The 15,163-nt window shown below is 36.6% G+C and overlaps 2 protein-coding genes across 3 annotated transcripts in view; one reads left to right on the top strand and one right to left on the bottom strand.

Annotated features, from left to right (window-relative positions):
* PCOLCE2 (procollagen C-endopeptidase enhancer 2) overlaps positions 1 to 5,952 on the top strand; it is a 104,178-nt gene extending 98,226 nt beyond the window's left edge. The window contains exons 8-9 of the mRNA XM_043991042.1: positions 1,716 to 1,883; positions 5,416 to 5,952. Coding sequence (XP_043846977.1) covers positions 1,716 to 1,883; positions 5,416 to 5,546 — 299 coding nt within the window. The 3' untranslated portion in view covers positions 5,547 to 5,952. The remainder of the gene's footprint in view (positions 1 to 1,715; positions 1,884 to 5,415) is intronic.
* Positions 5,953 to 11,201: 5,249 nt separating this feature from the next.
* TRPC1 (transient receptor potential cation channel subfamily C member 1) overlaps positions 11,202 to 15,163 on the bottom strand; it is a 77,967-nt gene continuing 74,005 nt past the window's right edge. For both annotated transcript variants that reach the window (XM_043997056.1, XM_043997057.1), the window contains one exon: positions 11,202 to 14,335. In XM_043997056.1, the coding sequence (XP_043852991.1) occupies positions 14,108 to 14,335 (228 nt within the window). In that variant the 3' untranslated portion in view covers positions 11,202 to 14,107. The remainder of the gene's footprint in view (positions 14,336 to 15,163) is intronic.

Raw genomic sequence — 15,163 nt, forward strand, 5'->3', positions numbered from 1 at the left:
GGGGAGGTAGTTGCATGCCACTTTATATGTTATTAATGTTTCCATAGAAAACAGACTGTTTCTCTTTGATCTACATTTCAGCTTGCCTTAAATTGGGTCAGAATCATAAGCACTAGACAATGTTGTGATTTAGATGGTATATAAATAAGAACAGGTGAACTCCTAAGGCATCCAGGGTCTAGGTCAGAGAGAAGTTTCTAGGCTGACATTTAATAGCAGGAAGTCAAGTTGAAATCAAATTAAAATCTAGGGAATACCGAATGGTGAGAGTGGGGTAGAGTCTCTAACACAGGATGTGCTTCCTCTCACCTCACACTACACTAAGCTTCTGGGTGTCCAGCACATCACAAAGACAATGTTTTCTGACATATCCATATTAGAACTTTTAGGGTGATAATCCTGCTCTTGGACAGATATCCAGGGCTCTGTGAGCCTCCAGAATGGAAAGAAGCACCAGATGAATGATTAACCATGTGAAATCACTGGAATAGTGATTTGTAAAAGGATTTCAACTCCATGGTTTTTAGATATTTTGGTACTAGCATTTTTCAGTCATGCATTTGTTTCTAGTCTACCTACTGATCATCAAACAAGGATCAACAAAATCTTAGTGATAAAAGAAAGAATAATTGACAAAGTGGTTTCACTTATGTAACATCATTTTGTATTGAATTTCCCAGCACCAGGAATGAATGAATAATTCATCAATAGCGGAGCTTTCATTAGCTTGTTGCACTTTAATCATGAATCACCACCTTGTCCTGCCAGGACCATCCCACACCTCAAGAAGTACAAAGTTCACTCCATTCAACTGAACCATGACGTTGTTAAATAGTAGCATTGCTAATTCCAGAACAGAATTTGGTGGCCTATGGGAATAAACTGGTATCTTTTGTTCACTGAACCAGGGATAGAAAATTTTCTTTCCCTATTAAGGGTAACTAACCCATGTGGGGAAATGGAGTTATATGAATAAAAAGCAATTCATTTGAGTTAGTTTTCTTTATTTTGGGGGAGAGAGATATAAAAGTTTCCATTCATCAGCTTTTAAACTAAGGAACAAAGAACATAGGTTTTAAAAATTAAAAATTAAAATTAAATACATTTTATTTTTCATTATAAAGGAAAGAATTGATAGGGTACTAAAGGATGAGGGAATATCATATATATATATTTATATTTATATATTTATATATATAAACAAGTGGAGAGATAAGATGGAATGAAGGAGACAAAGATCATGAAGAAAAAAGCAGAGGGAAAAGACAGACACAAAAAAAGACAGAAATGGACACATCGTCAGAAACACTAAAATTTAAATTAACACATCCTTTGACATAGCAACACTTCCCTCCTGTGGCCTCTTAGGATATTGTTATTAACTTGTGGTGTGTTTTCACAACCATAGACATAAGGAGGGATATAAAATTGCTTGCCTAAAATTAAGGATCTAGAAACTCCTTATATCTGTAGGTAGATCTACATGATCTAGCATGAATTTATATTTCTTACACAATGAAATGGTCATTATCTAAGAAATGAACTATCTCTTTTCATTTTTCCACAACTCCGGTAAAATGAAACATTAGGGTTCTATCAGGTCTCCCCCCCCCAATATTTGCTTCCGAAATAAGGGGGAAAAATAAGTCATTGTTTTCAGTCCTGTTCACTTGTGCCTCCAGTTTTCACATTTTAAAAGTTACTTTCTTTCCTAGTGCTAGCGGGCACTGTTATCACAACAGTGACGAAGGGCGGGAGCTTGCACGCGACAGTATCCATCATCAATGTGTACAAGGAGGGAAACCTGGCAATTCAGCAAGCCGGCAAGAGCATGAGCGCCAAGATCACTGTTGTTTGTAAGCAGTGTCCTCTCATCAGAAGAGGTAGGTGAGGGGCAGCTAGGTGGTGCAGTGGATAGAGCACCGGCCCTGGAATCAGGAAGACCTGAGTTCAAATCTGACCTCAGATACTTGACATGTACTAGCTGTGTGACCTTGGGCAAGTCACTTAACCCCAATTGCCTCACCCCACCCCCCCAAAAAAGAAGAGGTAGGTGAGACAGGAAACTTAGTAGACAGTTCTAAAGCAGGTGATGGACAGTCTGAACTAAAATGAAAGTTTATCCCTGAACCAGCTAGGTGGTGCAGTGGATGGATTGCTGAACCTGGAGTCAGGAAGACCTGAGTTCAAATCCAGCTTCAGGTACTTATTTAGCTGTGTGACCCTGGGCAAGTCACTTGACCTTTGTTCACCTCAGGTCCCTCATCTGTAAAATGGCAATAATAATAGAGGATCAAATGAGATAATAGTTGTAAAGTACTTAGCACAAGGCCCAGCACATAGTAAAAGCTATATATGTATTAGCTATTATCAATATTTATAAAGTGTTTCACCAACTTCAAAGTTGTCTATAAACACTAGCTATTATCAGGTATAACAACAACTGCTTCTAACAATTTAAAATATATTTTAGGAGAATAATAGAACTAGGTTGAACTCTCACAGTATGGCAAATTAAAAATGCCCAGTTGACTCTCTGATAATATCTGGCAAGCCTCTGATTTATCCTCACACTTGATGCATGGCCAGCCCCTCAATCAACTAATCAACAAGCATTTATTAGCATAATGCCAGAAACACAGTAGGCACTTAATAAATGTTTATTGACCAACGCCTACTGGGTGCCAGGTACTGAGGCAGAATCCCTATTTGCAGTCTACATTCTAACGGAGGAGACAACAAGGACATACCTAATTATATCCAGCATAAAACTGAAGTCAATAATACAAATATTCAAAATCATTTCAGAAGAAAGACATTGATGTTGAGGATTAGGGGAGGAAGGATCAGGGAAGGCTTCATGCAGAAGATGGTGCCTGAGGAAAAGAGGTTCTATGAGAAAGAGAAGAAAGAGTACACTCCAGGCAAGGGGAATGGCCAAGTGGAAGACAGAGTGTTGCAGGTCAAGAATAGTCAATCAGTAAACATTTAAGTGCATACTATGTGTCAGGCAGTGTGCTAAGCTCTGGGGACACAAGGAATGGCAAAAGACAGTCCCTGTTCTCAAGGCTCACTCTCTGAGTGCAAAAGGGGGGAATAATGTCCATTGAGGCTGGAATGATGTTAGGGCCAGATTGTGAGGGACTTTAAAAACCAAAGAATTTATCTTATGTTATCTTAGAGGCACTTGATTGAGTAGGGTAGTAACATGGTCAGATCTGTACTACAGGAAGTGGCAGTATGGAGTGGCAAAGCCATTTGAATCGGGGCGGGGGAGCACTTAGGATGCTGTTGCAATAATTAGGCAAGAGGTGAGCAATGGATAACTCATGTCCTGTCCTGGAATTTATACAAAGTAAAAGGAAGTCAAAGAAGGCTTCCAGAACATTGACTGAGAAGGAAATGAACTGAAGGAATAAGCAGTTGTTTGTTTTTACATTGTTATTATTACTGTACATTTTGTTCTCCTAGTTCTGTTCATTTCATTCCTACATCAATTCATACTAGTTTTCTCAGGTTTCTATGAAAGCATCCTCTTGCTAGATTTCTTTGCAAGCCACACACACACACACACACACACACACACACACACACACACACACCTTATACATTGCAAAAACTAACACTGATGCAGAACTTTAAAACTTGCAAGTCACTTTCTTCAGAATGATTCTAAGGTAAATAATGCAGAGTATTTAGCAGATGAGAAAACTGAGACTCAGACAGGTTAAACGACTTGCCCATAAAATCACAGCTACAGTCAGTCAGTGACTTCCTATCCAGCAGTCCTTCCACTATGTTCTAGAGCTGCCTTCTCAATATATTCTGGAATCAACTTATTTTAGCTTAAACTTTTACAATTCTTGTTTATTTTTTTATCTGTCTGTTGTTCACTCTTACAGATGAAAGGAAAGGGAGGTCTAGAGAGACTAATGACTTGCCCACAGCAAACACAGGTCACTGGTGACAGTGCTAGAAATTGAGAGGCATCATGGTGTAAGATAAATATCACAGCATGAGGAGGCCATGAATTCAAATTCCACCCCATTGTCCAGAGGACCCTGGGGAAATCACTTAAACTTTCTTGGCCTTAGTTCCTCATGTCAAATAAGGATCTTGGACTAGATGGCTATTAATCTAAATCTATGTAGAAGTACCTATTCAGATAGCTCTAAATCTGTGATCCTATATTTATTGATTGAATGGTGAATTCAGATTTTCACAGATGACAACCTTAAAACAGATTTTTATTCTGGGCAGTGGTAACAGATGACATACAGTTCACTAACCAAAGAATTAAATATTGTACTAACCATTCCCCAATTGAGAAATGGTCAAAGGATATGAACAGGCAGTTTTCTGATGAAGAAATCAAAGCTATTTATTGCCATATGAAAAAATGCTCTAAATCACTATTGATTAAAGATATGCAAATTAAAACAACTCTGAGGTACCACGTGACACCTATCAGATTGGCTAATATGACAAAAAAGGAAAACAATAAATGTTAGAGTTGTGGAAAAATTGGAACACTGGTGCATTGTTGGTGGAGCTGTGAACTGATCCAATCATTCTGGAGAGCAGTTTGGAACTATGCCCAAAGGGCTATAAAGCTGTGCATACCCTTTGACTCAGCAATACCACTATTAGGTCTTTTTCCCAGGGAGATCATGGAAAAGGGAAAAGGACCCACATGTACAAAAATATTTATAGCTGCTCTTTGTGGTGGCAAGGAATTGGAAATTAAGGGGTTGCCCATCAACTGGAGAATGGCTGAACAAGTTGTGGTATATGAATGTAATGGAATACTATTGTGCTGTAAGAAATGATGAGCAGGCAGATTTCAGAGAAACCTGGAAGGACTTGCATGAACTGATGATGAGTGAGATGAGTAGAACCAGGAGAACATTGTACCCAGTATCAACAACATTATGTGTTGATCAACTGTGATAGACTTGATTCTTCTCAGCAATACAATGGTCCAAGATGAGTCAAAGGACTCATAATGGAAAATATTCTCCAAATCCAGAAAAAAAAAGAACTGAGGAATCTAGATGCAGATCAAACCATACTATTTCTATTGTTTTTTGTTGTTGTTTTTCTTTTTTGAGGTTTTTCCTTTTTGCTCTGATTCTTCTCTCATAACATGACTAATGCAGAAATATGTTTAATGTGATTGTACATATATAACCTATATAAGATTACTTGCTGTCTTGGGGGGGGGGAGGGAGGAAGAAAAATTTGAAACTAAAAATCTTATAAAAACAAATATTGAAAACTATCTATAAATGTAACTGGAAAATAATAAAATATTTATATGAAAAAATAAATTAATTAAAAATAAATAAATAAATGTTGCACTTAACACATTCAGAAAAAAATACATCTCATCGATTTCATTTTTGTACCCTGCAGGTCTAAATTACATCATCATGGGACAGGTAGATGAAGATGGACGAGGGAAGATCACACCAAACAGCTTTATCATGAATTTTAAGATGAAGAATCAAAAGATCCTGAATGCCTTGAAAAATAAACGCTGCTAAAGAAGAATATCAAATAAAGCTGCATTCCAGTATATCTTCTGAAAGATCTATTTCCATTCAGTAGGAGGAAGAGTCTTTAAAATTAAATACTGAGCATTCCCAAAAGATCAGCTTGATAACACACAGCCTCACTTAACAGTGATGGAAATTATGTGCACAGGCATTGAGGCATAGATCTGATTACCAACCTTAAGACAAGGTGCAGTAATCATGTGAACTGAAATGTACGAAGTTCTGAAAACTTGGAAGCTATTAATTTATACATCTTGGTGGAAGGAGTTCTTTTAGAAATGAATTTTGTGAGGATGTGAAAAGGAAGATTTATAAGTGCAATATTTATAGTGACATGATTTTTAACTTCTAGCTTTTGCTCCGAGTTTTTATATTGTTTTCCTGCATTTTTATCTATGCTTAATAAAATATTTTAAAATAAAACATAGCAGTCATTGTGTTCGCTCTACAGTAAGCTGGGCATGCTAAGGGTAAATACATTTCCTGGTGATACAAATGGAAGGTCAAGTCTTTATAGGAATTCATGTTCTTAAAAATTCCATAAAGAATTAACATTCTTTTTCATTTATTTTTCCAACTGGGCCTATGATGTCATTGAGGACAAGGAGATCCCGATGTGGAAAGGCTCTCTACCGATGCAAATAAACAACTATGGTAAAACTTGTGTCTTCAGGTGTTACCTGGGCACTGAGAGGTTAAGTGATTGATCCATGATCACATGGCCAGTGTGTGTCAGAAGGGGAACTTGAACCCTGGTTTTCCCAAATCTGAGGCAGTCTTTCTTGCTACTACCTGTGACACCAGGACTTCTTAACCTTTCTTTGTGCCATGGACCCCTTTGGGCAGATGAGTACTAAGGCAGAAGAACAAGCCTGTGGACCCCTTCTCAGAGTAATGTTTTTAAATACATAAATTACACAGGATTACAAAAGAAACCAATTAAATTGAAAAAGAATTATCAAAGTTCACAGATATAGGATTAAGAGCCCTACACTACACCATGCTTCTTCATTCTAGTTCATCTGTAGCACCCGAATGTGCCTGACTTGATTCCATTGCATAGACCCTAAAGAATTACCTAACCTAACCTAACCATCTTTCTCTGCCCTTCCCACTCTAAGTCTAGAGAAAGCAAATGGCAGATCCAGGACTAGAATTCAGGTCTCTCAGGCAAGTGTTCTTCATATGGTACTTAATCGGTTTGAATCGTATTCATAAAGTAAGATATTAATTACCCCCTAACAAATATGTGGAGATAACAGTTAGTCAATGTGGGGAAACTACTGCACCCCATTCATCTCTTACTTAGTCGACAGATAAATCATGGAGAGTTGCCTAAGATGCTTAGTTGATTGCTAGGGTCATAGCATATAGAGGCAGGTTTGAACCTAGGTCTTTCTGACTCCCAAGTCCAGCATTTGATACTCTTGTACCATTTGAGATTTCTAGGATGGGATCCAGACATAGTAATTTATAGCCATTCCAATCTTGATTCTCTCTGCTCCCTCACCTCTGCTTCTAGTACTGGCTTTTCCCTCCTATTTTTCTTTGCAGACTTACTGGTAATTTCCAGCTGTGGGACTACTTTCAGTTATCTGTTTCTGAACCTAAAATTAAAAGTCTTGGGGGGGGGGTCAGATATATACTCTGCTAAAGTAGATCAATATTTTCAAAAAAAAAAAGGTTCAGAGGAGAGGACTATTCTACAGGATGCATATCCACAAATGGAGGAAACAGCCTCTTGAGCACACCAGAATTGGATGGGTGCTCAGGTGGATGGGGAGTATCATCTAGAGTTATTATGAATGGATTAGCCAGCTTCAATCTATCCTGATCACTAATTGTGTCTCACACTTTTATTTTTCAAAGACATGCTGTTTCTGATGAATTCTGATCCATATATTCAAAAATGATATTCATGAGTCAAAAACAATAAAATTCAGCCATGGTCCAAGTGGGGATTATTCAGATTCACTAAAGAAGGATGAGGAATACCTACTGATATATGAAGGACTATTATAAAGAATACAGTGGTGGATAAAGCACCGGCCCTGGATTCAGGAGGACCTGAGTTCAAATCCGGTATCAGACACTTGACAAGTACTAGCTGTGTGACCCTGGGCAAGTCACTTAACCCTCACTGCCCCACGAAAGAAAGAAAGAAAGAAAGAAAGAAAGAAAGAAAGAATACAGTGGCTGGCTGTTTGCTGTTGTTCCAATTCAACTAGATAATGCTACTAAGGATAGAAAAAAAGAGGAAATGATTTAAACTGCAGTGTAAGGAAATTTAGGTTAAAGAATTTGATAAGATTCTTAAATATCATAATGGTTTTTAAGAATGGGAGTAGGGGGGAGCAGATTCTCCTTCTTGGTAAGCCTTAGTAAACCTGGGAAGGTTTTCATGTGTCTTTTCCTGGTGGGGGATGGACTAAGTGACTTTCCTAAAGCTAAAATATATACTCTAAAGAATGCATATGGCGGGGGTGGGGAAAACAAGGCTACCTGTCAAATATGTGATTAACTGAGACAGTTCTTTTTTTAAACCCACATTTACCTCCTACACAAGCCTGCTGTTATGCTGCTTGTACTACTGTAATTTGATTTACATCAGAAATAATGAATCCTGTGAAGATAGTTATTTTTAAAACATGTAACTACCACAGTTTAAAATTTGCCCTCAAATTCTCTTTGTGTCACTCATTTTGGGTATCTCTTCCAAATCAGAGTCCTGTAAACATCCACAGAAACTAGCAAAATCATAAAGTTGCCAAACTAATGATGTCACTATCATGCCCAAAGTGATTTACTTTTCCTCCTAAACACTGAAGTCCCAACTGTATAACAATTCCTGTCTTACTGACTGCTTCCAAATCATAGGCAATGCTAACAGTGGTCAATCAGGCAAGTTTTTTTTCAAAAATAAGAAAAGTGAAGTAGACCTTGCTTAGGGGACACTAAGTCTTTAAACACAGTGCTTTATTTGTAATGGAAAGACAAAGCTTGAATAGTGGGAAATAAGTTAATGGGACCAAAAAAATCCCCTAAAGTTCAAACAGGACTGAGATGCTTATAGAAATGTGTCTATATTTGCTCTGTAGGTGATAGCAAAATACTGGAAAGAACCTAACTGTGCCATAATTGATGGGTTGGTTGGTTAGTGTCTTTTGAAACAGGCCACAGAAATCTGTTGCTTTTGAGAATTTCTTGGTAAAGAATGAGAGGCAAACAGAACTGGGTCAGGCCTGTGATGATCAAGTACAGCTCCAGTATCCATTTATACTGTGTCTGTTTTGCTGGCGTGCTGACCCATTAGGATTACCAGTAGGGGGTAGAAGTGGTGTGTGCTTAAACTACCCATTCCCCTGAGCATCTCAGATACTGTGGCTATCACTAAAGTAATTAAACAATAAATGCTCATTGACAATGAATCAATAAGTACTTAAGTGGCTACCATGTACCAGGCTAGGCACTGGAGACAGGAAGACAAAAAGGAAGCCATTCTCTACCCTCAAGAAGCTTGCGAACTTTGGGGCAAAAGGTACAAACATAATTAAGTATATGCACATTTTATTCAGAATAAATACGAGGTAAATGCTAGCAGAGAAGGCACTAGTGGCAAAGGAAATCAGGTGGTACTTAGGCAGAATTTTGAATGAAACAAGGAATTCCAAGAGGTGGAGGTGAAGGAATGTATTCCAGGTACGGGAAATAAGGAGTGCAAAGACATGAAGACAGGGTGATGGAGTGTCATGTGAGGAACAAGGCCACATTGGCTGGACTATAGAATGCAGGGAGAATAATGTATAATTAGGTTGGGAGATATTTTGAAGCCAAGTTGTGTTGAGTTTTAAAAGCCAAAGGGAGGAGTTTATCATTGATTCTTGAGGCCAAAAGGGAGCTACTGGAGTTTACTGAATATAGCAGTGGTGTAGAGGATGGATTGGAATGGGGAGAGAAGAAGCAGGAGGACCAGTAGGAGGGTCTTCAATAGTCCAGGCAAGAGGTGGTGAGGGCTTAAACCAGTGTGGCTGCCCTTTCTTACATGTGAAAGATGAAGATACAGAAATGGAAGCTTTGACGACTGATTGGATAGGTAGGGTGAGGGAGAGTGAGGAGTCTAACATAAAGCCAAGATTACAAACCTTGGTGGCTAGAAGGATTGTGTTGTCCATAAAAGAAATAGGGAAGTCATGAAGAGGGATAGATTTTGGACAGGAAAGATTTGTTTTAGAGATGTTGAGTTTGAGTTGCCAATGAGACAAATGGTCTAATAGGCATTTATAGATAAATGACTAAAGCTCAGAATGCCGTAACATAGCAATGTATTTATACAAAAATATTATAGTTGGGGTGGTCAACAGATAGTTGGGGCAAGTCTATGATGAGATTGTAATTTATACTGAGTAGCAAGGCATGTTACATATCTAAATAAGTCAGAATTCTTCCTCTTTAGAAGTTTGTTTAAGAGGGCAGAACTAAAAGTATTGCATACAGCTATACCACAATTAATAACAACTGGTTTCAGGAAAACACAATGTTGTTGAAAATGATAAATGGAGGGGCATCTAGGTGGCGCAGTGAATAAAGCACCGGTCTTGGAGTCAGGAGGATCTGAGTTCAAATCCGACCTCAGACACTTAACACTTACTAGCTATGTGACCCTGGGCAAGTCACTTTGGTGAATTGCCTCACCAAAAAAAAAAAAAACCAAAAAACAAATGCGCAGCTGACTAAATAATGTTTCAAAGCTGGAAGGGACCTTATAGTCCAACCCATACATCTGATCAAGAATGTCCTCTACAACATACCTAAGTGGTTATTCAGTGATGGTCTTTAAGACCATTACCTCTCCAGTAAAAGTCAACTGATAATTTCCAGAAACAGTCTATTCTGGTTATAATTGTTAGAGGCTTTTGTTTACATCAAAAGTTCAAGTCTACTTCCTCTTCCACTCAAAAGCCCTTCAACTATTTAACAGAACTAAATAAATTTGGACACAGTTAAATCTTGAAGCCATCAATTTCCTGGTTTTCCTTTCCTGCTTATCATTGGCCTTTAAAAACATACGGTGAAGGGGCAGCTAGGTGGCACAGTGGATAAAGCACCAGCCCTGGATTCAGGAGGACCTGAGTTCAAATCTGACCTCAGACACTTGACACTTACTAGCTGTGAGACCCTGGGCAAGTCACTTAACCCTAATTGCCTCACCAAAAAAAAAAAAAAATAAAGAAAGAAAGAAAGAAAGAAAGAAAGAAAGAAAGAAAGAAAGAAAGAAAGAAAGAAAGAAAGAAAGAAAGAAAGAAAGAAAGAAAAAGTATGGTGGGATTTGGTTATGAATTATTTTAAAAATTGTCCTGAAATCACATAGTTCTAAGCAGTTTTATTTGAGCTTTGCCTGTATGTAATAATTAATATATGAAAAAAAATATTTGAAATAAATAAGGATAGAAAGAAGCTACAATGCTAGTTCTTTATAAAGCTGCCATCGATATGTTTATATGTTTATTTTCTTACAAAGTTGATTAAATAAAAAATTTTAAGATAATTACATTTTAAGAACAAACAAGACTAAAACTTATTATTTCCCTCCTCAGATAAATAAGCAAAACAATAATTTTAAATAGTATGAATTTACAAATTCGATTCAATTTAGCAAGTGTTTATTAAGTGCCTGCTCTGTGCAAGGCACTGTGCTTGGAATGTGAAATACAAAGAGAGAAGTAAGACAATCTGCCCCCCAAGGAGCTTACATTCTTTTAAAGGTATATGTACAAAATGAAGCACAATACAGGGTAATGTGAGAAAGGACAGGGCGCTAGCAAGTGGAGGAATAAGAGAAAACTTTGTAGAGGAAATGGCGCCTGGGTGGACCCCAGAAGACAAGCATTCTAAGAGGCAAAACCTCCCCCCCCAAAACCAAACCCAGGCATTCCAGACATGAAAGATAGCAGGTAGACAGAGAGGGAGATAGAATGTCAATTTCAAGGAACAACTGACATAATTACCCAGTTTGGCTAGAACAGAGCTTATTCAATAGGATGAATATATATTTCAATTTGTAGAATTATTTGAGATAATAACAATGCTGATGGGGATGTCAGTAGTAAGCACATCAATCAAACAGTTAAGATTTAAGGCATTTTTAAGGAAGGCTTTTTGCTTAAAATTTTAACATGTAATTCATGCTCTGTGATCAAAAACTATGGGCCAGTAATGGAAGCATGGTTATCTTTAGGGTATGATGTTAATTCATTACATCAGATATAATATAATATCAGATACTACTATAAAGCTATATACAATTTGGGGAAACTTTTTCCTCTAGGAACTAACCATGTGAGAAGAGGTCTTGCAAGACATTACCATTTCAAAATAAGGGGAAAAATGATTGATGATTCAGTCCAAATTTAGAAGAGTCTAAATAATAAGGAGAAGAAGAAACCCTATCTTATTATCTTGAGAGAATAAGTAGAACCCATGTTATAATTTAGAGTCTAGAAGATCTTAATGCTAAAATTATCCAAATTATTTTGGAAAGGCAGCATAGCATTGTGGAAAGATACTGGATTTTGAGACAGAAAACCTGAATTCAAAGCATGCCTCCACCCCTATTTGGCCATGTGATTTTGGACAAGCCTCTCAACCTCTCTGAGGCTATTTCCTCATCTATTTAATTTGTATACTAAGTACTTAGCACAGTGCCTTGTACATAGTAGGCACTTAAGAAATGTTGAATCTATAAAATTGAGATTATACCCCTACCCTAACTCAAAAGATGGTGTCAAGAATGAACTTTGCCAACCGTACAGCACTATATAAATAAATGTCAGGGTTTTTTTCGATATTAACCCACATATATGGTCATATTTCTAGAAAAAAAAAAGGTCTACCATGTCATCAGATTGAGAAAATGCTGAGGAACACAAGATGATGGGTCTAAAACTGTCCATAAAAATAGAAAAGAGCAAGGTAAAGCTGGCAAACACACTTTATGTATGTGTACTGGGGAAGCGGAAGTGGTTCTTAGCCTGAAACCCATGAAATAGCAACTTTCCCAACCAGAAGGCTAATTTCTGAGATAGATGCCAGACAAAGAGTCAATAACTAACTATTAACCACTTGACTTCAATATTAAATTTGGGTCAAATTTGGCCAGTGGTTTTATATATTAAATAGTTATGTACTAACTTCATTTTTCATTATGGTATTTAATTTAATCAAGGTATTATCTTTTTCATTAGTTTTATTTTTCTGCTCTTCAAATATATTTTAATACAACTGATAAACATTATGCCAATATATAATCCAAAGTCAAATTTTATTATTTTTTCTTACAATGCTATCATTCAAAATATACCCCCATAAGTAATTCATGCACACACTAGGTGCTCAATAAGTATCTTTTTTTTAAACCAGGTATTATTTTTAGAATGAATGAAAATCCTGATGTTAAATCCCAAATGGGATGTGCATAATTTTATAGTAGACAAAATATATAATTTTACAATAAATATTTTATAAGAATTCACCCCAAAGAGGGAGCACTTACAGTTTGGTAATTCCATTAAAAAAGAAAAAAGGAAGAAACATATTATACCTAAAACATCTATTTTATGATCCCTGGATCAATAATGCTTATAGAACTAGGGCTACCTGCACCCTATGTCCATAAGACTAGCTAACATTCAAGTGAGAAGATTATGCTTAACTTCCACTTAACGGAAATCCTACCTTTCAATTCTATGGCAGGAGTACAACAGATTTTCAAAAAAATTTAATCATATTCCCTACAAAGCACAAAATAATCAAATATACCCTTCAGCAAAAAAAAGAAAAGAACACTTTCCATTGTAAGCAGGAAGAATCATATACAAATAATCACAAAGTCATACTTATAGAAGCTATGTTAAACTGCATAAAATATTTTGATACTTAACACAATAAATCAAAGGTAGTTTAAAAGTAAAATAAGCCTCTGCAATAAATATGGTTGGAAAACAAGATTCTCTTCAACGTTCACAGAAACAAAAATTATACTGTAACCACAAAGAAAACCATTCTAAACTCTTATTTTTGGTTTGTTTTTAAAGTTCTGAGAACTTTTTCCAGATTAAAGAAAAAGACTGTAATAACACAAATAAAGTTGGATTACTAAAAAATGAATGCAAAACTCAGCTATATCATGCTAACGTTTTACATTCTTAAAACCACTAATTCTACATTCCATATGTATCTCACGGAGTAAGGTCAATCCACATTTACTTTTAAATATTTGATATAGCTTTTGAACAACAAATGTGGTCACAACTATCCCCCCCTCCCAAAAAGATGAGAAAGTAAAGCAAAAAGCTAGAAAATTCTGTCTGCTAAATTATTTCCACTAAAATTTATGTTCAGTGGATTTTTTAAACTATATACACATTTTATATAACATACATAATTAACCTATGAGTCTTTAAAGAATGGCTTTGACATTATTTCTACATTCCAACCCATATCTTAATAAATTTAGTTGCAAATTATGTAAATATCCATGGCCTTGAAATAAGTTAATTTCTTGGGTAAAACATAGCATATTTAGAAGTCCGAAAGCCAAGTAAATCCCTTATTTCATTTCGGAATTTTGAGAGATCTTGGCGTAGTTCATTGAGATTTTCTACAGTTGCCTGGTCTGTGCTTTGCATCTTCTGTCTCATGGAGGTTAAATAACGATGGACTAAGCAACACATCACTTTTTGGTAGTTTTCATCTCTTTTTTGTTTCAGGTTTCTCCATTCCTTCAAAACAAAGAACAACATATCTCTACTGGTGATGCTTATTTATGTTTGCACACACAAGATAAAGTTAAATTTTTTTCACAATATCCTAATGTACAACCATGTAATCCTATAAGTTTATTGTTTTTGGTTTTTTGGGGTTTTTTGTGGGGCAATGGGGGTTGTGACTTGCCCAGGGTCACACAGCTCTAGTAAGTGTCAAGTGTCTCAGGCCGGATTTGAACTCAGGTCCTCCTGAATCCAGGGCCAGTACTTTATCCACTGCGCCACCTAGCCGCCCTCATCCTATAAGTTTAAATACTTCTACCCTTTCTTAATCCATAATATCCCTGTAATTACATGTAGTACTTCATAGTCTTTCATATTTCTTTATTTCAAACTAATTTGGGGAAATATGAAGCTGTGGTGATTAATGTGATATTACTATAAGTACTAAGTTATTTATTCAAAGAAAATAAATCCTTTCTGTACATATATAACCTATATCAGATTGCTTTCCATCTTGGGGAGGAGGGAAGGAAGGGAGGGTAGGAGAAAAATTTGGAACTAAAAATCCTATGAAAACAAATATTGAAAACTATCCTTATATGTAATGGGAAAATAATAAAATACTTTTATTTATTAAAAAAAGGGGGGGCAGCTAGGTGGCGCAGTGGATAGAGCACCGGCCCTGGAGTCAGGAGGACCTGAGTTCAAATCCGGCTTCAGACACTTAACACTTACTAGCTGTGTGACCCTGAGCAAGTCGCTTAACCCCAACTGCCTCACCAAAAAAAAAAAAAAAAGGAAAGGAAAAAAAAGAAATCCTTTCTTTTAAGCTATAGTTTA

Source organism: Dromiciops gliroides, chromosome 3, assembly GCF_019393635.1.
Source record: "Dromiciops gliroides isolate mDroGli1 chromosome 3, mDroGli1.pri, whole genome shotgun sequence".
Taxonomy (NCBI): Eukaryota; Metazoa; Chordata; class Mammalia; order Microbiotheria; family Microbiotheriidae; genus Dromiciops; species Dromiciops gliroides.